A 24,561-nucleotide genomic window follows, 5' to 3' on the forward strand; every position below is an offset into this window, starting at 1 on the left:
GGCCCCCAGGCTGGATCAGGCCCACCTGGGCCCTAAATCCAGCCCGCGCCACGAAGCCGGAACCCGTTGCAAAGCCGAGACTCCTGGTGATGGTGACGGGAGGAAGAGTTTACCTCAGCGGCATTTGTTTGGCAGAGACGTCCCTGCGCTGCGCTGAGGCATAGCTGCCAAGTACCCCGTTTTCTGCGGGAAAACCCCCGATTTTACTTACCTTTCCCCGGTGGTCCCCCGTATCACTTCGTCTCCCGTTTTTCTCCGTTATTTTCTCCTGCCAGCGGCCATTTTTTTCCTTTCGATTTGCCCTTCTATGGGCACAAAAAATGGCCGCCGCCAGCTTCATAAGTCGCATCTACACATGTCCGGAAGTGCATAGATGCGACTTCCGGTGTCGGTGGCAGCCATTTTTGGTGCCCATAGATGGGCGGAGCGACACCGGAAGTTGCGTCAACGCACTTCCTGACATGCGTACAAGCGACTTTCGAAGCCGGCAGCAGCCATTTTTGGTGCCCATAGAAGGGCAAAGCGACACCGCACACGCCGACGCAACTTCCGGTGTCACACGGCTGCCGGTCGCGGATTCTGCAGTCCGGGACTTGGAAGGTAAGCGCTGAGGTAAGCCAGGTGCGTGTTTGATTGGTAGAGCTGCCGCCACTCGGCCTCTTCCTCATCGCTGGCAGAGTCGCCGCTGCTCGGCCTCTTCCTCCCATCTCCGCCGCCGCCCTGGTGCTCCTGTGGGCCAGAAAGCAGAGCAGACAAGCTCGCTTTGCCTACCCACAAGAAGCAGTGGTGGTGGCGGCGGCGGCGGCAACCCCTGGGAAGGTAAGCGAGGGCTGGGGAGGAGGACTACTTGCCCCCCCTCGCCTCTTCTTCCAGCTCTACCCCCCCCCCGCCGGTGCTGCTTCTCTGGCCCGCCACAAGGTCTGAGGGACAGTGGACCGGCCCGCTGCTAAAAGAATTTGCCGACCCCTGAGCTATACGGTCTGACTCGGGGACAGAGGAAGCTAATCACCATCATAGATGTCAGGGACTGGACTGCGGAGGAATGGTGTGGACTGCCCCCCCCCTCCTCCTGCACTTCCCAAAGAAGAGGGAGACAGTATAGATTTAGAACAGTGGCTTGCAGGTCGCAGTTCAGACACTGCAGATGGAAGAAGCTGGGGAATACTGGGAGAGGAGCAGGAGCAGGAGGAAGAAGCAGCACCAGGGGAGAGACAGCTGACAGAACTCTGTGTCTTTGGAAAGCATGCCTCTCCTAGGTCCCAGTGAGCATTGAGAGTAGGAGAACAGAAAGCTCAGAGGCAGAAAGCACAGATCAGCCTGCGCAGGGATGACGTATGATAGGCGAGACGGAGGGGGTGGGACTTTACTTGGAGCAACGCCATTACTGCAATGGGCAGCCACTTTTCAAAGCCTCTCTCTGTGAATATTGAATAAAAGACTTGGTAAGAAATCTTTCCCGTTATTCTATTTCTTGGCTGCCCGCCGTGGGAGGCATCGGATTCCCCGAAGCCTTGACACTAGCCTAACCCCCTGCGAGGCAAGAACCACAACTTCCTTCCTTTCCTCCCTCGCCAGCCGTTTGCCGAGATCGCCCGCCTGACGGACGTGCAGGAAGGGATCATCGTCCGCTGCATCCAGCGCTTGGACGAGACCTGCCGAGAGATGCGCAACGCGGCCCGCGTCACTGGGGAGCCGACGCTCCATGCCAAGATGGAGGCCGCCTCCAACATGATCAAGAGGGACATAGTCTTTGCCGCCAGCCTCTACACCCAGTGAGGGAGGCGGGGCGCACCTTTGGCTCAAAATGCACCTCTCTCTGCTCCTGATGTCTGAAAAGCTGTAATGCGTCTTGCAGGTATATGCAATAAAATATATAATTTTTTTTGCTGACTTAAGGGGAGTGGGTAAAGTTTCCTTCTGGTGCATGCAAAGGGTGAGGCTGTGTTGGGTTGGAGCCTGTTGCCGATGGAGGCCCGTACAGAGCACAGGTGACTCTCAACTTGCACGGGGGCTGCATTCTGGGGGTCGCTCCCAACAGAATATTAAAAACACGATAAAACATCAGACATTAAATACTTCCCTAAACAGGGTTGCCTTCAGATGTCTTCTAAAAGTCAGGTAGTAGTTTATTTCCTTGACTTCCACAGGGCGGGCGCCACTACCGAGAAGGCCCTCTGCCCGGTTCCCTGTAACCTCGCTTCTCGCAGTGAGGGAAATGCCAGGAAGCCCTTGGAGCTGGACCTCTGTCCAGGCTGAATGATTGGGGGGGGGGGGTGGAGACGCTCCTTCAGGTATACTGGGCTGAGGCCATTTAAGGCAGGCATAGGCAAACTCAGCCCTCCAGATGTTTTGGGACTACAACTCCCACCATCCCTAGCTAACAAGACCAGTGGTCAGGGATGATGGGAGTTATAGTCCCAAAACCTCTGGAGGGCCAAGTTTGCCTATGTCTGATGTAGGGCTTTAAAGGTCAGCCTAAAGCCAAAATCACGTATAGTCAAAACACATTGGGTTCAAGGGTGGGTGGGATTGCCAAATTCTCTTTTTCCAGATGCCCACCCCCATTTATTTATTTTTGCCAAAGCTGAATGCACACATTTAATGTGTGGAAGTTGCGAGTTTCCTGCTCTTTCTTTTCCCGGGCTTCCATGGCTATCAGGTCCCAGGCGGCTTATAAAAAGGCCACAGGTCTGTTTCTTCTCAGCACCAACCAAAAAACAGAAGTTCCTCATTTAGGAAAAATCCAATGAATAACTTTAAAGAGAGAGAGAATACAGCTTCAGGATATGGGGCTTGGGGGTAACCTGGCTTGGCAGCAGCACATTTTTTTTAAAAAAGGATCTCTTCCTTGCGAGGTCAGTCGCAAGCTCCCATCAGATGTCAAGGAAATAAACAACTATCTGACTTTTAGAAGACATCTGAAGGCAGCCCTGTTTAGGGAAGTATTTAATGTTTGATGTTTTATCGTGTTTTAAATATTTTGTTGGGAGTTTCCCAGAGTGGCTAGGGAAACCAAGCCAGATGAGAGGGGTATAAATATTATTATTATTATTTAGCTGGACAGCACTCAAAAAAGGTGAAGGTGATTTGAGGCTGCATTAACAGAAGCGACTGTTTCACTCTTATCCTGCACTACTCAGACATTGTCTGGAGCCTCGTTGGGTCCACTGCTGGAGACTCTACTTTAAAAAAGAAGGATGTGGACAAGTTGGGTTCACGGGAGGGCAAGGAAGCCCTGTGAGAAAAGGTTGAAGGAAACTGAGCATGTTTAACCTGGAGAAGGCTGAGGGAGAAGATGCAATACTGCTTTTCAAATATCTGAAGTCTGTTGTGTAAAAAGGGAACCCTGAACATTAGGTCCAGTCGTGACCAACTCTGGGGTTGCGGCGCTCATCTCGCTCTATTGGCCGAGGGAGCCGGCGTACAGCTTCCAGGTCATGTGGCCAGCATGACTAAGCCGCTTTTGGTGAAACCAGAGCAGCGCACGGAAACACCGTTTATTTTCCCTATTATCTACTTGCACTTTGACGTGCTAGGTTGGCAGGAGCTGGGACAGAGCAACGGGAGCTCCCCCCGTCACGGGGATTCGAACCGCCAACCTTCTGATCAGCAAGCCCTAGGCTCTGTGGTATAACTTTCTAAATATCTTTTAAAAAATCTTTCAGGCTATTTAAATATCTGAAGGCTGTTGTGTAGAACCAGGCAAAGGCTTATTCTCTCACGTGAGCTGCCACGGATCAAACTTACTTATTGACAAACCACCTCCCTCTATCCCCACTGTCCTTTAAGAAGCCCTTACCGATAAACCAGAGAGAGAGAGAGAGAGAGACAATCCCCTTCACTAAGCACTGCTAGGACACGTTTGTGTTTACGATAATAGTTTATTGCCCTGTCCCTCCTTCATTGTGATGATGTGGGGGTAGGGGGCATACCTGCCAAGTTGCTGTCTGAGAAATAAGGGACCGGGCCAGAAGTAGCAGACCGGACGTAGCGCTGCCGCCATTTTGGAACTGGGTGGAGCATGCTCAGAAGTGACTTTTGATGCTGCTTTGCCCAGTTCCAAAATGGCCGTTGCGCCAGAATAAACCGGGGAAAAACAAAAAATTTCGTTTTTTCAGCTAAGAACAGCTGGAAAAACAGGGATTTCCCGGGGAATACGGGAGACTTGGCAGCTATGGTAGGGGCCATCCCAGGCATGTCGCTGACTTTCTGAGCACCAGGTGCCAGCCTCCTTGTGTCTGCTGTGTGTGTGTGTGTATGTGTTTAACCACCCACCCTACATTACCCACTCAAGATACAAAAAAAACATTCCAGCTTCTCCCTCCCATCTGCAGCCCATCAGTCTGGGATGTGTGGAGTCGAGGGCTTCTCGCTGCTCAGCGCCTCCACGTACCAGTCAGGCAGGAAGGTGTGCTCGGAGTCCCGGTGCACCGTGAAGGAGACAGGGTGGCCAGGCTCCCAGGCAAAGAGGTGAACCAACCTGGACAAAGGAGAGAGCAGCAGGGGTACAGGTGAAACTCGGAAAAATTAGAATATCGTCGAAAAGTGCATTTATTTCAGTAATGCAACTTATCATCATTTTTTATTTTTTTATTTATTTTTAAAACTGCTTTCTTTTGGAAATTCCACAGTAATAAAACAAATAGTTACAATAATACAAAAATAAATATCACTATTTCATTTCATTAATTACATTCCATTTATAATTGACCCGCCTAACGACAAATAATTACAATTACAGTGGTACCTCGGTTTATAAACATAATTGGTTCCGGAAGTCTGTACATAACCTGAAGCAAACTTTCCCATTGAAAGTATCTGTTCCAGACGGTCCGCGGAGTACTTAAACTGAAGCGTACTTAACCCGAGGTATGAGTGTAATTGGTTCCGGAAGTCCGTACTTAACCTGAAGCGAACTTTCCCATTGAAAGTAATGGAAAGTGGATTAATCCGTTCCAGACAGGTCCGCAGAGTACTTAAACTGAAAATACTCAAACCGAGGCGTACTTAAACCGAGGTATGACTGTACAACAAATAAAGGCTTGACATATCCTGCTTTGCATGTCATGCATCTATCTCATATATTGGTTTCCCCTTTTAAGTTGCATTACTGAAATTAATAATAATAACAATAATAATTTATTATTTATACCCCGCCCATCTGGCCGGGTTCCCCCAGCCACTCTGGGCGGCTTCCAACAAAACATTAAAATACAGTGGTGCCTCGCTAGACAAATTTAATTCGTTCCACGGGTCTTTTCTTATAACGAAAAATTCGTCTAGCGAATCCCATAGGAATGCATTGAATTTTTTTTATTTAAAAAATTGCCCATAGGAACGCATTAATTGAATTTCAATGCATTCCTATGGGAAACCGCGATTCACTAGACAAATTTTTCATAAAACGAATTCATCTAGCGAGGCAAGCTCCGCTCGAAAAATCCTTTCGTTAAGCAGAAATTTCGTTAAGCAAGGCATTCATTAAGCGAGGCACCACTGTACAGAAATCCGTCAAACATTAAAAGCTTCCCTAAACAGGGCTGCCTTGAGATGCCTTCTAAAGGTCTGGTAATTGTTCTCTTTGACCTCTGGTGGGAGGGCATTCCAAATGCACTTTTTGGTGATATTCTAATTTCCCGAGTTTCACCTGTACAACGTGAGGTTCCTCTGGAAGGGAGACTAAGCCAAAGAGTTGCTCTCCCTTGCTAGGAGGAGGAGGCCCACATTCACTCTAGTCTTCCCATTTCGCTTTCCCTCCTATACTTAACCAGCCGTCATCAGCCTGCTCCCCCCCCCCCAGGTGTTTGGACTGCAAACACCCCCTGGCCTCAGCCACTATGGCTACTTACTTCGGATTGTCTTCGGTCACCACTTTCTTCACAAAGCCGAGGAATGCCGCGCAAAAGTTCATGCACACCGCCGGCTTCCAGCAGCCCGGGTCCTCCTGCCCAGGAGGAAGGAGGGAGGTTATTTTAGGGGTGATGCAACCTGGAACATGGGAAGCTGCCTTAGGCAGAGTCCGGCTCATCGGTCCATCTCGTTCAGCCTTCCTCAAACACAGTTCTGGTGCTGAAAGCCAGTGCCTGAGAGGAGCAGGTGTGTGTTTTCAGTTCTCAAGTGTGCACCCGACCACCTGCGCTTCCGTACCTAAGCTACTGTTTTGTCCCGGCGTACCTTGGGAGTTCTGGCGAACAAGCAATTCATCAAGCCTGAAGCCTGCCGGCTGACTGGCTCTTACAGCAACCTCTGTGGAAGATGCACTTTCACTTTCAGCGCAGCTTCACAGGGGTTCCCTGTAACCACCGATCACCTGCAGAACCCTTATAGAGAGCCGCTCTGAAGGAAGAATTAGTGCACCAAATCCCCACCCCACCCCCCACCTTTTCCCTTGGAGCCAGGAGAGGTTAGGACGAACGGGAGGAATCCCAAGATCCCAGCCTGGCTGCCCTTCCTCCTGGGCTGGACTCACCCTAATGAGCTGGAATATCTTCATCGTCTCAAACGTCTCCAGTTCCACGATGGAGCCATCTGGCCCCCGGTACCCGGCCACGATCCGAGACACTCCGGGCAGAAAGGACTGAGCCCACCACTTGATCATCTTGTGCCTGGGAAGAAGAGAGAAGCTGGCTCATCCATTCCCCTCTGCCCGGCGTCCTCTTCGGCTGCCCTCCTTGAGATCTTGCAAGCGCTCAGTTGTCTTCCTCTCCCCGCCGCACGACCCCTGAACTTCCAGGCAATACCGGACTCCAACTTCCATCAGCCCTAGGCAGCATGGCCAATAGTCAGGCATGATGGGAATTGTAGTTCCGGAAAGTCCTTGCAGTACCTGGGGGTTTTTTTGTGGAAAGGGAGAAGTCTCCATAGTTTCCCTGCTTTTCATCTCCCCGCCCACCTCACCTGTAAAAACTCTTCCTCTGAGCAGGGCTGTGCATGACTTTGCTGGTCTTCAGCTCCACATAACAGCTTGGAGGGTCGGGCCAGGGGCTCCGGGGGTCCGTGCAGTCCACCTCTCCCGAAAACAGCAGCGAGTGGGTTCCCAGGCGGGTCCGGATCACAATGCAGAAAGCCTCGTTTGTGTTCACCACCCCCGTCGGATCCGGAGTCCCGTCCGGAGTATCTGGAGCAGACAGAAGGAGACATTTACTCCCATCTTCTGGGCAGTTCGCATTCGGGAAAGGGAAAACTCCCTGGCAAAAGACACAACACACAACTTCCGACGCCTTTATAATTCAACAGGTTATAGGTAGGTTGCTATACTGTCTTTTAAGCTTATTAATTGGTTCTTGGATTTGTTCAGGGCCGCATACCCTTTTGAGGACCACGCTTGAAAGTGGGTGTTCTCCAGAGGCAAAAGAGGCACAAAGTGAATCTGATCTTTGAAAGCCATCCAAGTTGGCATCTTACAGCAGTGAGTTCCATAGTTCAGCTATGCGCTGAAGAACTCCTTTCCTTTGTTTATCCTAAATCTCTCACCCTTAGGCTTAAAGGCGATGAACGTGAAGATCTGATTATTATGAGAAAGGCATAGCCACTTTTCCACCCCATGCAGCCTTTTCCTACCCGTCTTATGCCCCCTACTACAACTTATTCAACTCTACTCCAAAACAGTGGTTCTCAAAGGGTGTGGCAGGAGAGGATGGCAAGCACGGTGGGAAAATTCAAGGACCGTCAAACATTTAAACATTTCAATGTATAGTATAGTATAGAAATAATAGTTTTTATTTGCAAAATAGGGATAGCTCTTCAAAATGAGAGCATAAAGTGACGGCAAGGACAATCTTAGCTGTGTTTTCCAATGTATTTCTTAATCACTTAAAAATTTGCCGTGGCATAAACAAATTTTTATTCTGAAAGTGTGGCCCAGAGGGAAAATGTTTAAGAACTGCGGCTCTAAACTGAAAAGCCCCGGTTTTGATTCATTTATTACCTTTCTATCCCACCTTTCCTCCAAGGAGCTCAAGATGGCGTATGTGGTTATCCCCATTTCATCCGCCCAACAACCCTGTAAGGTAGGCCGAGAGAAGTGTGACTTGGCCCAGGGTCACCTAGCGAGCTTTGTGACCGAGTGGGGAGAGCTTGAATCCTGGTCTCTCAGATCCTAGTCCAACACGCTAACCACTACACCACATTGGCTCTCGATAGTGCGATCAACCCCGTCGCCCAGGACCGAGCCGTATGCTCAGACCTGGGTTCAGAGGCCTCTGCCATCCTTACCAGAGCACATGTACTGCTCAAACTTGTAGCCCATGTACATGAGCTCCTTCAGCAGGTCCGTGCGCTGCTCCCGCTGCCTCCGGGCGGTCTCCGTCTCGACTTCGCTGATGTACAGAGTCCCACGGAAGAGGCTCACGGCCAGCAGCCAACCATCCTGGTTTTCGTAGGGCGTGGTCAGCACTTTGGTGAGATGCCCCCGCCACGTCACAAAGTCGGCATTCAGCGGCCGTCTGCAAAGCAGGGAGAGGCAAAACCGTTAAAAAGAGCAAAGCACGAGCTGCAGGGGCCGTTCCTCTGTATTCCAAGGCCGCCAAAGTCAGACTCTGGTTAAAGCAGGGATCACCAACGCAGCCCTAATGGGCACGGAGGAACCTGCAGCCACCTCTCTGCATATGGTTTTAAAAAGACATCTGAACCCGCTGCCCTGTTCGAGGAAGTTTTCAGCGGGTGATGTTGTATTGTGCTTTTACAATCTTTTTTGTTGGGAGCCAACCGGAGTGGCTGGGGCAACCCAGTCAGATGGGTGACATAGGGACGCGGGTGGCGCTGTGGTCTAAACCACTGAGCCTCTTGGGGCTTGCCGATCAAAGGTTTGAATCCCCGTGACGGGGTGAGCTCCCGTTGCTCTGTCCCAGCTCCTACCAACCTAGCAGTTCAAAAGCACGTCAAAGTGCAAGTAGATAAATAGGTACCGCTGTGGCAGGAAGATCAATGGCACTTCTGTGTGCTCTGGCTCCCGTCACGGTGTTCTGTTGCGCCAGAAGCGGTTTAGTCATGCTGGCCACATGACCAGGAAAGCTGTATGTGGACAAACGCCGGCTCACTCGGCCTGAAAGCGAGATGACCGCCACAACCCCATAATCACCTTTGACTGGACTTAACCATCCAGGGGTCCTTTACCTTTCTTATTGTGTTTTTACTTTTGTTGTTGTTGTTGTTGGGAGCCGCCCAGAGTGGCTGGGACAACCCAGTCAGATGGGTGACATATAAATTTATTATTATTGGTATGGATAGTGGCAACACAAGAATGTGCCTTTTCTGCAGTGGCTCCCCCTTTGCGGAGTGCTCTCCCCAGGTAGGCTCACCGGGTGCCTTCCTTGCACACCTTTAGATGCCAGGCAAAACACAGAGGGAAAGATCATTGCTCAGTGAGGCAGCACTCAGCAATCGTTGGGCTCCCTATTTAACAGGACCGGGTGGATTGGGCCCAAGATCCTGGGAAGCCATTTCCAGTCAAGGCGAGGCAATGCCATATTTGATGGTCCGACTTGTGTGTGTGTGTGTGTTTTTATTCCTGTTTTTTTTATTTGTGCTTTTATCTTGCATTTTTATGTTGTGAACCGCCCTGAGATCTATGGATAAATAAATGAATAAAATAAGAAGCAGCTTCCTAATAATGTATGCAGAGCACTGCCGGAACGACGGAGGCGAAACATACAGTACAGGTGAAACTCGGAAAATTAGAATATCGTCGAAAAGTGCATTTATTTCAGTAACGTAACTTAAAAGGTGAAACCAATATATGAGATAGATGCATGACATGGAAAGCAAGATATGTCAAGCCTTTATTTGTTGTAATTGTCATTATTTGTCGTTAGGCGGGTCAGTTATAAATGGAATGGAATGAATGAAATGTAATAGCGATGTTTATTTTTGTATTATTGCAACTACTGTATATTCCTGCATATAAGACTACTTTATAACCCAGGAAAATCTTCTCAAAAGTCGGGGGTTGTCTTATACGCCAGGTCGTATTTCTTATACGGTGAGTATATCCCAAACTCTATATTTTAACTGGAAAAGTTGGGGGTTGTCTTATACACCCAGTCGTCTTATACGCTGGAATATACGGTATTTGTTTATTACTGTGGAATTTCCAAAAGAAAGCATATGTAAAAATTAAAATAAAAAATAGTAAGTTACATTACTGAAATAAGTGCACTTTTCGACGATATTCTAATTTTCCGAGTTTCACCTATAGTCCATATGTCTACTAGTCCCCAATAACCTGATCCTCCATTAACCCTTCCTTTCTCTTATGCGGAGAAAAAGAAAGGAAGGAGAAACATGCCCTTCCTCACCCTTTGTCCTCAGTCTGCAGCTGCTTCCGGTTCTGGGTGATCCACCTCAGCAAGTGCTCCAGCCCCTCGCGGACACTCTCATCCTGCTTCACATAGCGGTCGCGGTAGCCGTCGCGCAGGTCGAAGCCGGGGGAGGGGCCCTCGACAGGGGGCGGGGCATAGTAGCGCAGGCGGCGAGCGTCCCCGTGGTAACAGCGCTGGGCGTCCAGGGAAAAGTGTCCCAGCTCAGCTGGCCGCCGGTAAAAGGGGAAAGGGGCATCGTACCGAGACGGCGTGACGGACAAAGTGAGGGGAGCCTTGGCGTCGCTCCTCTGGCGCTTGGCGCTGCAGTCTCTGGGGGCGTCGTCCTCCCGTTCGTGAGTCCTAGTGTCGATAGCGGGCTTCATCAGGGACTGCAATTGACATAGGGAAGCGATGGTAAAACACTCTGAAAAGGTGCCCTTGCGTGGTCAGATAACCGCCTGACTAAAACCGGGCACAGCGGACACATACGCAATTTCCTTTTTTGCTCCTTTCTTTAATGCTCTGCTTACCCTCTCAACAAGAACATGCGCTCAGAAATCACTTCCTTCAGCACTTATAAGTCGCACCAGCAAACGTTGTGTTTGGGAATCCCCTCTCGGCTCTCAAGGCACATGTTAAATAGCAGGGGTCCCCAAACTAAGGCCTTCTAAACCCAGCCCGCGGACAGTCCGGGAATCAGCATGTTTTTACATGAGTAGAATATGTCTTTTATTTAAAATGCATCTCTGGGTTATTTGTGGGGCATAGGAATTCATTAATATATTTTTTTCAAAATATAGTCCGGCCCCCCACAAGGTCTGAGGGACAGTGGACTGGCCCCCTGCTGAAAAAGTTTGCTGACCCCAGTTAAATAGTATGGGAAGAAGGGGACTTTTAAACTGGGGGCCTTTTGCTATTAAATTCACAGAACTGCAGAGTTGGAAGCGACCACGAGGATCATCTAGTTCAGAATTTCCCAAACTTGTGCCTGCAACTCCCATCATCCTTAGCTAGCAGGACTAGAAATAGAATAGAAATACTTTATTGTCACTGTACCACTTGTTTACAGTGAGATTAAACGAGCCCCCCCACCCCCACCCCCCAATCTCTCGGTCCTTGTTACTCTCTGGGTGCTGTCGCACGACCACCAACCCCGAACGTCAGCTGCAATGTTGCTGTCTTCCATTCAGCAGCCTCTCGGCCCATGGGTAAAAACCAGTGGTCAGGTCCAACCTACTGCACTGTAGGAATCTTTCACCCAACATGGGACTCAAACCCACGACCCTGAGATTAAGAGTCTCATGGTATTAGCCTACAGAGCTTTTTATTAAATGCTTCACATTTTTATTTTTTTATTTTCAAAATTTCACATTATTCCTTTCAGGCATACCCACAGCAGCTTACAAAAGATAACAGCTAACAATATTTCACTGGGGGGGGGGCAGATTCAAAGAAATAGAAACATACTTTGAGTTCCAACAACAGAGAGCTAACTCAGCCTCATTATATCATAGAATCTCAGAGTTAGAAGGGATCCCCAAGGGTCATCTAGCCCAACCTCCTGCATTGCAGGAATCTTTTGCCCAACATGGGGCTCAAACCCATGACGCTGAGACAGAGTCTCCTGCTCTATCGACAGAGCTCTCCACCTCCCTGTGGGAACCTCTCTGATGCCCTTACAACAGTCCTTTCCGGCAGGCCAGTCGCGATGTTGGACTGCGTTATTTATAGCGCCTTTCTCCCAGTAGCAGGGAAGCATCATTTGATAAGAGAAGGCTGTCAATGGATGCTAGTGCTCATGCATTGCAGCCACTCCTCCATCCAGGTCAGGAATTGCCTCCAACACGGGGACTTGCAGCAGCGGCTTCCCAGGGTTTCAGGCAGCCCAGCCCACTGAGGCCAGGGGCTTGTTGAACCCCCGGACCTCCTTGCCCGCAAAGCAGGCGCGAAGGCTCCGCGGTGCAGCCAGCAACCCAAGCGGAGGCTGCTTGCGTCCCTCGTTTCCCGCCATTTCTTTCCCATTCAAGTTTCCACCAAATCCTCCGAATGTCAAATGCTGGACCACGATGAACCTCAGCTCACCTCTCCTTCTCCCCCCAGCGGGGATCGCGCTCCGCAGTCTTCAGCCGCAAAACCTAGGCGCGCTCCCCCCGGGAGAATGCGCGCAGCACATTCATGCGCTCATGCACACGCACTTTCCTCTTGCAAGGGACCCAGGAGTCCTGGTCACCAGCACCCACTTGGGGGAGATGCCCAAAGATGCTTTTTGACCTCTCCCTTTCCCTTCTCCTCTTGGAGCCAATCAGTCAGGGAAAGACACCCCCCCCCCAAATTAAAAAAATAATCAGCCTTTCATTTTTGAGCCCTCCCGGCTCCCGTACTTACCTTCTGTGACGTCATCGCAGGACACCGACGATTCGCGCTGCAATGAAGAGAGAGGCGGGGACACAGCTTGCGCGTCTCCTTTGTGTCACCATCCAAACAAGACCCGAGCGCCCGACATCTTGGTCAAAACAATCGCTGCGTTCCGTTCCTTCGGCTCGTAAGGCCGCGCGGCGATGGCGTCATCACAGGACGCCAGTCAGGAGGCGAAGTCAACGCCCTTCCCATTTCCTGCCCGTTTCCCCCCTTACGCACACAAACACTCTAGAGGTGCCACGCAAAGCGCGGCCGGCAGGTGGCGATCGCAGCCCGCCTTCTGCCTCCCTCGGATAAAGCAGTTACTGTATCTGTCCATCCCGCCCGTTTCTTTCCCATATCCAAAATGGCTGCCAGATCGGCTTCATTCCCTGTTCCTCGATGGAGATGGCGGCTTTAGGCTAGTATCAGTCGGAGGTAGCTTCGTCCCGCCTGGAATAAAGATGGCGGGCAGCCGGCGAGCGTATCAAAGGGGTGGGGTTGGAGGGGAGTGACGTCATCTTCCGGAGGCGGCCAGCCAGGAGCTTTGCCGACTCGGGTGGGGACTTGGGGAGGCTTGTTTTGGAGAGGAAGCAACAGCTGCGGCGTCATCAGAGGCAGCTCTGGCCGGAAGCGGGGATTGGCAGGCGAGAGACTACAAGGATCGCTTTGTGAGTCGGAGGCGCTTTAAATAGAGGGGGGGGGGGTCCAGGGGCGGGAAAGAGGAGAGGGAGAGGAGGACTCAGTGAAATCAATGGACATCACTAACTTAGGGCTTTTTGGTTCATTGGGTCTCCTCTTGTCTTGGATGCAACTCGTGGCGTTTCAGAAGATTTTGCTTCCATAATAAGCTAGTCTAGTTACATCTTCACTTTTGAAACTACAGTACTTTTCTTCTTACACAAGAGCAATGGGTTTGCACAATAATAATAAGTCTGTGGGAGAGGTGTTACAGGGTTGTTGTTTTTTAAATGTATTTTTGTTTCTCGTTTTGTGTTTTCATGTAGTGAACTGCCCTGTGATACGACTACTACTAATAAAGTGGACTTTGCTCCCAAGAAAGCAATTGTGTTATAATACTGTAAATTCATCCAAGGTTATCGCAGAATAGCATGTTTTGAAAACAGACAGATGTGTCATGGATATACATTTTCTTTCGATAATATTTGTAAATTTTGATTTTGATAAGAACGTTTTTTAAAAGAAAATATTGTTTGGTTGTGGCATTAACTTGCATGAGGCAGAGCCTGCTTTGCTCTAGCCCTCTAGCTGGGTTGCTGTGTGTGGATACACACACACACACAGAGAGAGAGAGAGAGAGAGAGAGAGAGAGAGAGAGAGAGAATTGATGAAAGGGGGGGTGAGCTGATGCTACAGATGGGTACTGTTAATATAAAGCCATTTATCACACTGCATACAGAGAAGACAACAATAACAGTCAAAGGCAAAATGGAAGCCAGGTGATGAAGCCAGGCTAGAAAAAGCAGCAACTTGAATCACTCATATTCAAAGCATACAGCATCCAATTGGATGAGCAGACTATTTGATCAGCATAGGTGTGATCCACACCCAACATGTTTTACTTTCCCTGTGCTTTTGAAGTTGCTTGACTTGAAGATATTAAGCAACTGAAGTACTTCAGGGCATGGCAGGGAAGTGATGAGGGAAGAGCTTTGCCTCCTTAATTTCCACATACCAGGCACTACACTACACTACAGGAGACAGGGCCAGCCAGTAAGCCTTAAACTGAGGTGCCAAGGAAGTAAAAGTTGTGGGTTGTGTACAATCTGCAGCATCAAGGGTATTCTGAGGACAATAGGATTGTGATATATTGACCAGAATGAACGCCAAGGGACCTTTTGGGATGGATTAGAGATGGGGGGGGTGTAGCTCATTGCAGAGCACCCAGAAAGATATTGGAAGAAGGGAAGGACCATTATGACTGAAAGGCTGAGAAGGAGGAAGACACTGGTCTCTGAAATGGCCCAAAGTATTGAAGGGGGGGTGAGGGTGGGGAATGAAGGCTAGCAAGGGTCTGTGGCAGGTGTGAGGAACCTGTGGCCCTCTAAATGCTGCTGGACTACAACTCCCATCATCCCTGGGCTGTGGCTGATGGGAGTTATAGTTCCACAGCATCTAGAGCAGGCACCCCCAAACTTCGGCCCTCCAGATGTTTTAGACTACAATTCCCACCTTCCCCGACCACTGGTCCTGTTAGCTAAGGATCATGGGAGTTGTAGGCCAAAACATCCGGAGGGCCGCAGTTTGGGGATGCCTGATCTAGAGGACCAGAGAGTTCTGCGCACCTGGTGTACGGAGCAGGTAGCATAATGATTTTGCCTCCCATCTTTAGCCCTCACCTCCAGCCCCATGAAGCGGAAGCATCAGCTCATCTCGGATACATTCCAGGCGAAAAAACGACAGCTGGTTCTCGGGTCGGAGCCTCTCAAACAGGGTAAGAATGGAGGAAGTGTTGTGTTGTGAGGCATCAGAGTTCTCTCTTTGCGTGGGTGGGTGCGCGTGAGAGGACTTATGGGGCGATGATGAGAGATGAGTGCCATCAATTCTGGATGGCATGAGGCAGAGCACTGCAGAAATATGCCAGCTGCTTATGTTTTCCCCCCCAGAAGGCCCTGAGGAAGTAGAATCTGCACTCCAGTTCTTGGCCTCTCTCTTCCCCCGCAAATTATTTGAGGATTTGCTGCCACCCTTGATTCTGAGACACCAGATCTACAGCCTCGTCAAAGACCGAACGACCGTCGACAGGCACTTGGTAGGTGATTCCTTCCTCTGTTCAGAGGCCAGGTAGAGGAGTCTGGAGGGCTGAATTTGCCCCCCACTCCCCCGGGCCTGAGGTTCCCCAGGATATGGGGTGTTTGATAAATAAAGAACTAAAGGATCCTATGGGAAACCTATAAACCTCCACCTCCTCTTATGCACACGCACACACCCTACCATGATTCCGATAAAATGGGGTGTGTCTGAAAACCAAGCTTTGAGGGCACCCATTCCCCTGCCAATGATCCTTTCAGTTATGAAACGGCACATTCATTCCTTGGACAGCATTTAAAGTGCACATGTGCAACCCTCACACACTTCATTTTGAGACAGCAGGGGAAATTTTCTGATCTTCCTTGCTGTTTTCTGCTGGTGTGTTGTTGTGTGGTTTTTGTCTGCTATAGATGGACAAATCTCTCCCTCCTCCTGCCTCCAGTTCTCCACCTTCAGAGTTTGCATTTGAAATAGACGGGTTAAAATAAATAAAGCTTTCTCCTCCCTCTGTCTCTCTTTCTCTAGAGCCAGCTGAAAGATGAGGGCCGGATCCGGATGTTCCAGCATGGTTTCGATGCAGACACTTTTGTTGTGGCGTTCACAGACAACTATAAATCCAAGGTCCTGTGTCCTTTGTGTGTGTGTGTATGTGATGAGTTGAGGAGCAATGCAGAAGCAGGGGAGAGATTGTGACGGCTCTTTCTCCCACAGGTGCTGGAGTTTACGTCTGGGAAGGACTTTGACAGGACGGTGAGGAAATTCCTGGATTCTGTCCTCAGCTCCTGCCCTGACATCAGTTTCGACAAAAGAAGGATGCTGAGAGAGTTTGGGTTCAGTGATGCGGAAATCACGTGAGTAAAGTTTTCCCCAGAGTGGAGTCAGAGTAGAGTGTGTTCTGAGGGCCGTGTTATAATGAATCTTAGTAAATCGATCAAATGTGTTCTAATTGGTTTAAATCTGCATAATTTTGTATGTGGTTAAACAACCCAGCTCCCTGGGGGCAAGGGGAAGTATTTTGTGACATGACTGCACATGCCACAGCAGTTCATAAGAGCAGGAGACTCTTAATCTCAGGATTGTGGGTTCAAGTTACACGCTGGGCAAAAAGATTCCCGTAATGCAGGGGGTTGGACTAGACAACCCTCGGGGTCCCTTCCAAGTGTTCAATTCTATGACTACAATTGTGCAAACGAAAACAAAAGCTCACAAAGCTGTTTACAAAAATAATAACACAAATGGCTTATTAGGCCTTTGGTTGGATCATCATAAAGGTAAAGGGACCTCTGACCGTTAGGTCCAGTCGTGGACGACTCTGGGGTTGCGGCGCTCATCTCGCTTTATTGGCCGAGGGAGCCAGCATACAGCTTCCGTGTCATGGGGCCAGCATGAGTAAGCCACTTCTAGCGAACCAGAGCAGCGCACGGAAATGCCCTTTACCTTCCCACCAGAGTGGTACCTATTTATCTACTTGCACTTGGACGTGCTTTCAAAATGCTAGGTTGGCAGGAGCTGGGACCGAGCAACAGGAGCTCACCCCGTCGCGAGGATTCGAACCGCTGACCTTCCAATCGGCAAGCCCTAGGCTCTGTGGTTTAGACCACAGCGCCACCCGCGTCCCTTGGACCATCATACCTGACTCTGAACTTGCATGGAGATTGTCAAGTAACAGGCAGTGTCTTGCCCAGAGCTGAAATCCAGGCACCTCAGAAGAAGAAACAGCGGCTCATACTGGGATCCTCAAACACACTTAGTGGTGCAGTTTGGTCATTTTGAACTCTGGACTTAGTTGTCTTACATCTCCTGGCCTCTCCATAAGGGGAAGTACGTTACTTCAAAATGCAATAAGCCAGTTCTGCTGTGTTTGGGAACACTCCTTCTCGTTTTGCTGAACAGGGCCCTGGGCCTTTCCCCCAAAGTCTTGTCCTGATAGTACCACTGAGCAACACTTTCCTTAGACTCCCATTATGTCCGGCTCTCCACAGTCCCAGAAGCAGCTGCATTTTGGTACAAAATGGGCAAGTTGTAATGAGGGAAATTACATGTCTCTCCCATTCCTGTGTTTTATGTTCAGGCAGCTAGTGAATGCCGGAGTCCTGACTGTCCGTGATGCAGGGAGCTGGTGGCTAGCAGTGCCTGGAGCAGGTCGTTTTGTCAAATGCTTCATCAAAGGTTAGTTCGTCCGTCCGTCCGTCCCCAACCGCATGTGCAATCTGTTGCTCCAGGCAAAAGCTGGGACACCTTTGACGGGAGCAACCTAGTGATCTGTGTTGTATGTGTCTCTCGGTCTTCCCAGGGAGGAAAGCCGTGCTGAGCATGATCCAGAAGGCCAAATACAAGGAAGTTTTGCTGTCTGACCTGCAGAACCGCCGAGCTCCAAGCGCCGTGAAGCTGGGCCTTCCTTACCACATCCACGACCTTATTGGAGCCCAGCTGGTGGACTGGTACTAGATTTCTGCTCTCGCTCCCACCTGTGACAAACCAAATGTTGTCTTGGATCTCAGCCTGTTGCTGTGGACCTTGATCCTGCCCTCGTGCAGCCAACTAAAGCTGTAATCCTACATACTGGGGAGTGGGGTACTTTTCTGGGCTGGTGCCTTGGATCCCAACCTCTCTTACCCCCAGGGGGCATTTGGGCAGGTGGGCAATGCCACCCACCTGCCAATCATCAGCAGTGACAGCAAGCCCTGCTTGCAAAGGAATGCCTGGGAGCTGCTTTCACTTGGGAGCAGATTGCTCTTCTGCAGTCGCGTCCTTGCCTACCCCATACCTGATACCACATGCAGCGTCAGATGTGGGGAGATGGGTGCGATTTGGGGAAAACACTCATATGGGCCAAATCCGGACCCACGTTAAGCCCACAAGCTGGACGTCCGTCACACTTGCTATGCATCCTTATCCGGTAAATACACTGATTACCGAGGCAAATTTCAGAGCAGACGTGTTTAGGATTGTGTTAAGAGAATCGTAGAAGTGTAGAGCTGTAAGGGACCCAGAGGGTCATCTAGTTCAGCCCCCTGCAATGCAGGAACCTTTCTGTGCAAAGTGATGTAAAATGCCCCCCCCCCGTTGCCACCCTCCTTCCCTTCCTCCAGACCCAGAGCCTTTATTCCCTGTCTCCAAGAATCGCACATTGCTGTAGCATATAGATAGCATGTTGAGAGCCATTTCAGTCTTGGCTCTACTGTGAACTTCCTCAGTAGCCTTTGGCACGCCAGTCTCCCAGTCCTCCCTCAAATAGCCACTATGGGAATAACGGCAATGCTAGTCTACCTCATGGGGCTGTAAGTATTAAGTCGAATGAAAGACCCATCTAGTTGTGTTTGGGTCTTCCCCGGAATTAAGTGCTCAGAGGACAAACTTAGAAAAGTCGCCATCCCTTCTCCAGAGTTTGTATGAGTCTCAGTTGCAGTTGTCTAATACAGTGGTGCCTCGCAAGATGAATTTAATTCGTTCCAGGAGTCAATTCGTCCTATGAAAAATTCGTCTTGCGAGTTGCGGTTTCCCATAGGAATGCATTGAAATTTAATCAATGTGTTCCTATGGGCTCCGGGGGACTGGCGGCGACGCTTGCTCTCTTGGCTCGGGGAAGGCAGGCAGGCAGATCCTATCAGCTCCGGGGCTGTTGCCGCCTGCCTGCCTGCCTGCCTTTCCCGAGCCAAGAGAGCAAGCGCCGCCGCTGATGCTGGCTGTGTGCGAGGCGGCAGGGGAGAGAAGCGGAGAATAAGGATTTCCGCTTCTCTCCCCTGCCGCCTCGCACACAGCCGGCATAGACGGGGCTTTGGAGAACACGGGCTTCGCACGCAGCCGGCATGGACGGGGCTTCCTGCACTGACAACTGATCTTCCTTTGCCGCCTTCCCGCACTACATTCTATGGCCCCGCTTCCCAAGACGAAGCGGCGGCCATAGAAAACCTCCTCGTCTTGCGAGTCCGTCGCGCAACGCGAAACTCTTTCATCTTGCGAGTTTTTCGTTGTGCGTGCGAGGCATTCGTCTTGCGAGGTACCACTGCAGTTAAACTATGGAACTCACTCCCACAGGAAGCAACAACGAGCAACTTTGGGTGGCTTTGAAAGAGGATTAGACAAGTTCACAGAAGATTAGGCTGCTTGTCCTGATGGTTAACTTCTGCCTCTTTGATCAGAAGCAGCAATGCTTCTGAATACCAGTCAGGGCAGGAGGGGAGAGGACTATTGCGCTCAGTTCCTTCTTGAAGGTTTCCCTCAAGCATCTGGTTGGCCGCTCGGGGAATAGTGGTGTAGGGGGGGAAATAGCATCTGCCAACCAATGTGCCCCTTTGGTTTCAGATAGTACATGGGTAGAAGAGTCTAAAAAGCCTGGGACACAAATTTTCACAGCCCTCTAGCAGCTATGGTGGCTCATGTACCAGAAGTCGTGTATTTAGCGTTAACTCTGGATGTGTATATTCAACTTAGGAGGCTTAGTTTGGTCAGAATCAAGTACAGTGGTACCTTGGAAGTTGAACGGAATCCGTTCCAGAAGCCTGTTTGACCTCTAAAACTTTCGGAAACCAAGGTGTGTCTTCTGATTGGCTTCAGGAAGCTCCAGCAGCCAATCGGAAGCTGCGGAAGCTGCGTTGGATGTTCAGGTTCCAAAGAACGTTCGCAAACCGAAACACTGAACTCAGCGGTGTTCGGGAGCCAAAACGTTCAACTCACAAGGCGTTTGGAACCCAAGGTGCGACCGTGTACTCTTCCAGAGTTAAGGCTAACTACATGACTTCTGGTACCTGAGCCACCATAGACGCTAGAGGGCTGTGAAAATCTGTGTCTGGGGCTTTGTAGACTCGTCTACCCATGTAGTATCTGAAACCAACGGGGCACATTGGTTGCCAGATGTGAAATACATGGGCGTTATTTTAATCTCTCCTACTCCACTAGAACGGGGTGATAGACTAGATGGGCCCTGGCCTGATCCAGCTGGGGCTCTTCTTACGAAGGCAGCCCTGTTTAGGGAGTCTTTTAATGTTTAATTGGTTATTTTATTCTATTTTTCTGTTGGAAGCTGCCCAGAGTGGCTGGGGAAACCCAGCCAGATGAGTGGGGTATAAATAATAAAAAATTATTATTATTATTATTATTATTATTATTATTATTATTATTATTATTATTATGCTCTTCCTATTCTTTCCTGCTTTTAACCTGTCCACCTCGTTCTCGCTTTCTCTAGCGTGCCCACGACCTCCGGAACCCTCCTCCGACTGGCTGATGATTAAGAACGTGCCACTTGTCTGCCACCAAACAAACAGCTGTGCCTAAAATGAATGGATGCTACTTGGGGTACTCGCCACGGGGAGGACAGGATGCCTCCCTGAGCCACCAGCATCGTTGTGAACAAACAGGACCTTTCCAGCAAAAAACAATGTTTAAATTATTATTTATGAAACAGATTTATATTTTGCACTTAATATGGGCTCAATGTGCGAGAGCATCTTAGCAGGACGCCCAACTGCTGTGACATGACTGACGCGAGGCTGTGGATAAGAGAGGAGGGAGCTGCTTGTGCAATCTCTCGGCTTGATCTCGGGATGCTGGAGAACCGTGAGAAGCCTGTGCATCTAAGAACAGCCAAGGCCAAGATGTTCTCACAAGGAATTCATTCCTGGCAGTGTGTGTGTGGCCACGTATGCATGAGTGTTGATCTCTTAGATGACACCAGTCTCTCGGAAAATTACATTGAAGCTTGATTAAAAGCATTTATTTCTACTTCTCTGCCACTTCTTGGCTTGCTGATATGTTCTGAAGACGACACGTTCTGGGGACAAGATGCTGGGTAAACAGGGATGTATGTAACCACCTCCTGAAAGTCACTAACAAGGGAGACAGATGCATTTCACAACAGCTTAGTTCTACTTCGTTGTTCTTTGGTGATCACTCGTAGCTGAGTAAGATTGTCTTCCATAAACACGGTCTTAACAATGAGTCTGTAAGTGACTGTGGAGGCCAATTCTGGAGTTACACGTCCTTCCACAGTGGGGACATAGGTTTCTGGGCGGGAGTTGATCATGGTGTAGATTTGCCAAGCGTGCCTTCCTCTTAGCACGTTTCTCCCTTGCGTTCTGAGTTCGAGTATCTTCAAAGCCCATGACACCTTTAGTAGAGGCTGTTATCCAATTGCAGCACTCGCAGGCCAGTGTTTCCCAGTTGTCTCAGGTGTTTATACTACATTTTTTTTAGATTTGCCTTTATTGAAAGAAACAAAGACCAAAGCCAAACCATTTATCTATTTTACGTCCAATTACATTTTACCCCATCCCCTCCCCGACCCCCTCAGATTTCCCTCAGCTCCCTTTCCTGGTTTCTTCATTCATATTATTTCTGCATATATTAACGCTATACATATCACTCCAATATTTGTTCCTATTTTTCTAATATAAAGAAAAAATATGTAATGTTTATTCAAACCCTGCCAGCGACTCCAAGTCACTTTGTTGGTTTTTCAAATAGTTTGTAAATAGCTCCCATTCTGCCTTGAAATCCCAATTGTCCTTTTCTCGTAGATTATACTGTATGTTAACTTTGCCAGTTCTGCGTAACCCATCAGCCTTCAGAGAGTCTTTAATCCTCTTTTGTTGACCACCGGCATTACGCTTTCCATTTTTAAGTTCAGCATAGAGTAGTTACTTTGGAAGATGATAATCAGGCATCCGAACAACATGACCAGTCCAACAAAGTTGATGTTGAAGAATAATTGCTTCAACACTGGTGATCTTTGCTTCTTCCAGTACACTGGCATTACAGTCATACCTCGACAACCGAACGCTTCGACTTCTGAAGGTTTCGACTTCCAAAGTCGATATCCCCGGAAGTCTTTTCACCGTGCGCACACCGTGCGCACCCAGCACGCGCGTTCTGCGCATGCGCAGAAGTGCAAAATCGCGCTTCGCACATGCACCAACAGCACGCTTTGACAACCAAAAACCTCGACTTACGAAGACGGCTGCGGAATGGATCGTCTTCGTAAGTCAAGTTACCAAGACTACTTGGTAAGTCAAGGTATCAGACTACTGTACTTGTCTTTTGAGCCCCAGTATTTATATACTCACTCTCCTGCATTGCAGGGGGTGGACTAGAATAGATGACTCTTGGGTCCCTTCCAACTCTATGATTCTGTGACTGTTGGTGGCTCTCTAGCCTGCTGGTGGAAGGTCTTCCACGTCACGACTGACCTGCTCCTTGTAGGTGGAGATGCCACTGTCCAAATCTGGGGTGTTCTGCTCTGTTCAGCCTGTGTCCTGTTACCAAGCTAAAACAAGACTTTTCACACATGGAAACTGACCCAAAAACTCTGATTAGATGTTCCGTCTGGTCCCTTCTGCTTCAACATAGATTGTCTCTCTCTTTGCATACCTACATACATACAGAATCAGGATTCAAAATGACCTTAACAGATGGGACAGCTGGGACCAAACTAACTAAATGAATGTCAATAGGGACAAATAGGTTCTGCACCTAGGCAGGAAGAACCAGCTGCACAAATATAAGATGAGGAACGTGTGGGTGGCCAGTAGTACATGTGAAAAGGATCTTCGGGTCTTGGTGGAGCACAACTTAACATGAGTCAACAGTGAGATGCAGCAGCAAAAAAAGCTAATGGTATTCTAGGCCACTCTCACCTAGAATACCATTAGCTTTTTTTGCTGCTGCATCTCACTGTTGACTCATGTTAAGTTGTGCTCCACCAAGACCCGAAGATCCTTTTCACATGTACTACTGGCCACCCACACGTTCCTCATCTTATATTTGTGCAGCTGGTTCTTCCTGCCTAGGTGCAGAACCTATTTGTCCCTATTGACATACATTTAGTTAGTTTGGTCCCAGCTGTCCCATCTGTTAAGGTCATTTTGAATCCTGATTCTGTATGTATGTAGGTATGCAAAGAGAGAGACAATGAGAGTGAGAAGTGAGAGCTGGACCATAAAGAAGGCTGATCGCCGAAGAATTGATGCTTTTGAATTATGGTGCTGGAGGAGACTCTTGAGAGTCCCATGGACTGCTAGAAGATCAAACCTATCAATTCTTAAGGAAATCAGCCCTGAGTGCTCCCTGGAAGGACAGATCGTGAAGCTGAGGCTCCAATACTTTGGCCACCTCATGAGAAGAGAAGAATCCTTGGAAAAGACCCTGATGTTGGGAAAGATTGAGGGCACTAGGAGAAGGGGACGACAGAGGACAAGATGGTTGGACAGTGTTCTCGAAGCTACGAACATGAGTTTGACCAAACTACGGGAGGCAGTGCAAGACAGGAGTGCCTGGCGTGCTATGGTCCATGGGGTCACGAAGAGTCGGACACGACTAAACGACTAAACAACAACAACAACATTCTAGGCCACATCAACTGAATTATAGCGTCCAGATCAAGGGGATGAAGGCAATTATATTCCAGGAACATTTGCAGCGTCACACGTTCCCTGTCTTTGTTTTATGGCCTGATGCTACACATGTTTTATACTCAGAAGTATCACGAATTCAGCTGGCAATTCCAAATAGAAATGCATGCAAGAATGCCACCTTGATTTTCTGATTACAATATGCTGTTTTATTTAAGAGTATTGCTACATCAGGTTCAAAGGTCCTGCTCTAGAAATTAATCTCTAATAACAGTTGTCCAGACTCCAGAATGAATTCGGGAAGCATGGAGGCCAGGTTCAAAGGAAACTCTGGTGCTGTTTGCGCTGGCGAATGCCAGGTATACTGCTACTGGAGCTGGAGGTTCCACTTAGCCGTCACACCTAATATAGCTGCTCGCAATGAATATGTTTCCTTTCCCCTCACCAGCAAATCCTTTCTTAGAACATGCATTTTGGACATTTCGGTTTCTCGATCCTCTCCCCGACCGCCTCGTTTGAGCTCGCTTCCTCTCGTTTTAGTCCTGTCCCTTTAAGAAGCCGACAAGTGGGCGGAGCTAGAATCCCTATGTATTTTTTTTAATAAAGATGTTTGTTTGTTTTACAAAGTAGAATGGGCGTCTCTAACCTTGGTTCCCTCCCTATCTCTACGGTATTTAAGGTCATTGCATGGTCACGTGCTGCCTTTGAAGCCGGCCTTCCTCGTTCCTTTCTCCAAAGCCAGCCAA

General features: G+C 49.1%; 3 protein-coding genes across 6 annotated transcripts in view; 2 read left to right on the forward strand and 1 right to left on the reverse strand.

Annotated features, from left to right (window-relative positions):
* SKIC2 (SKI2 subunit of superkiller complex) overlaps window positions 1–6,608 on the forward strand; it is a 41,356-nt gene extending 34,748 nt beyond the window's left edge. For all 3 annotated transcript variants that reach the window (XM_035107139.2, XM_035107141.2, XM_035107140.2), the window contains one exon: window positions 1,576–6,608. In XM_035107139.2, the coding sequence (XP_034963030.2) occupies window positions 1,576–1,776 (201 nt within the window). In that variant the 3' untranslated portion in view covers window positions 1,777–6,608. The remainder of the gene's footprint in view (window positions 1–1,575) is intronic.
* DXO (decapping exoribonuclease) lies at window positions 3,862–12,875 on the reverse strand. Of its 2 annotated transcripts, none has more exons than XM_035107144.2 (7): window positions 12,684–12,875; window positions 10,296–10,687; window positions 8,215–8,444; window positions 6,898–7,117; window positions 6,470–6,605; window positions 5,850–5,944; window positions 3,862–4,480 (listed from the first exon to the last, which is right to left on the reverse strand). In XM_035107144.2, the coding sequence occupies exons 1-7, from the start codon at window positions 12,696–12,698 to the stop codon at window positions 4,339–4,341; spliced, it is 1,230 nt and encodes a 409-aa protein (XP_034963035.1). In that variant the 5' UTR covers window positions 12,699–12,875; the 3' UTR covers window positions 3,862–4,338. The 2 variants fall into 2 exon arrangements, with proteins under 2 accessions (XP_034963035.1, XP_060126778.1); XM_060270795.1 differs by lacking the exon at window positions 12,684–12,875 and adding an exon at window positions 12,381–12,655.
* A 366-nt stretch (window positions 12,876–13,241) lies between these two features.
* On the forward strand, window positions 13,242–21,191 carry STK19 (serine/threonine kinase 19). The gene is made up of 8 exons (XM_035107146.2): window positions 13,242–13,366; window positions 15,049–15,150; window positions 15,323–15,468; window positions 15,993–16,088; window positions 16,179–16,318; window positions 17,539–17,636; window positions 17,761–17,908; window positions 20,656–21,191. The coding sequence occupies exons 2-8, from the start codon at window positions 15,066–15,068 to the stop codon at window positions 20,699–20,701; spliced, it is 759 nt and encodes a 252-aa protein (XP_034963037.1). The 5' UTR covers window positions 13,242–13,366; window positions 15,049–15,065; the 3' UTR covers window positions 20,702–21,191.
* The last annotated feature ends 3,370 nt before the right edge of the window (window positions 21,192–24,561 follow it).

Source organism: Zootoca vivipara, chromosome 2 (genome assembly GCF_963506605.1).
Source record: "Zootoca vivipara chromosome 2, rZooViv1.1, whole genome shotgun sequence".
NCBI lineage: Eukaryota > Metazoa > Chordata > Lepidosauria > Squamata > Lacertidae > Zootoca > Zootoca vivipara.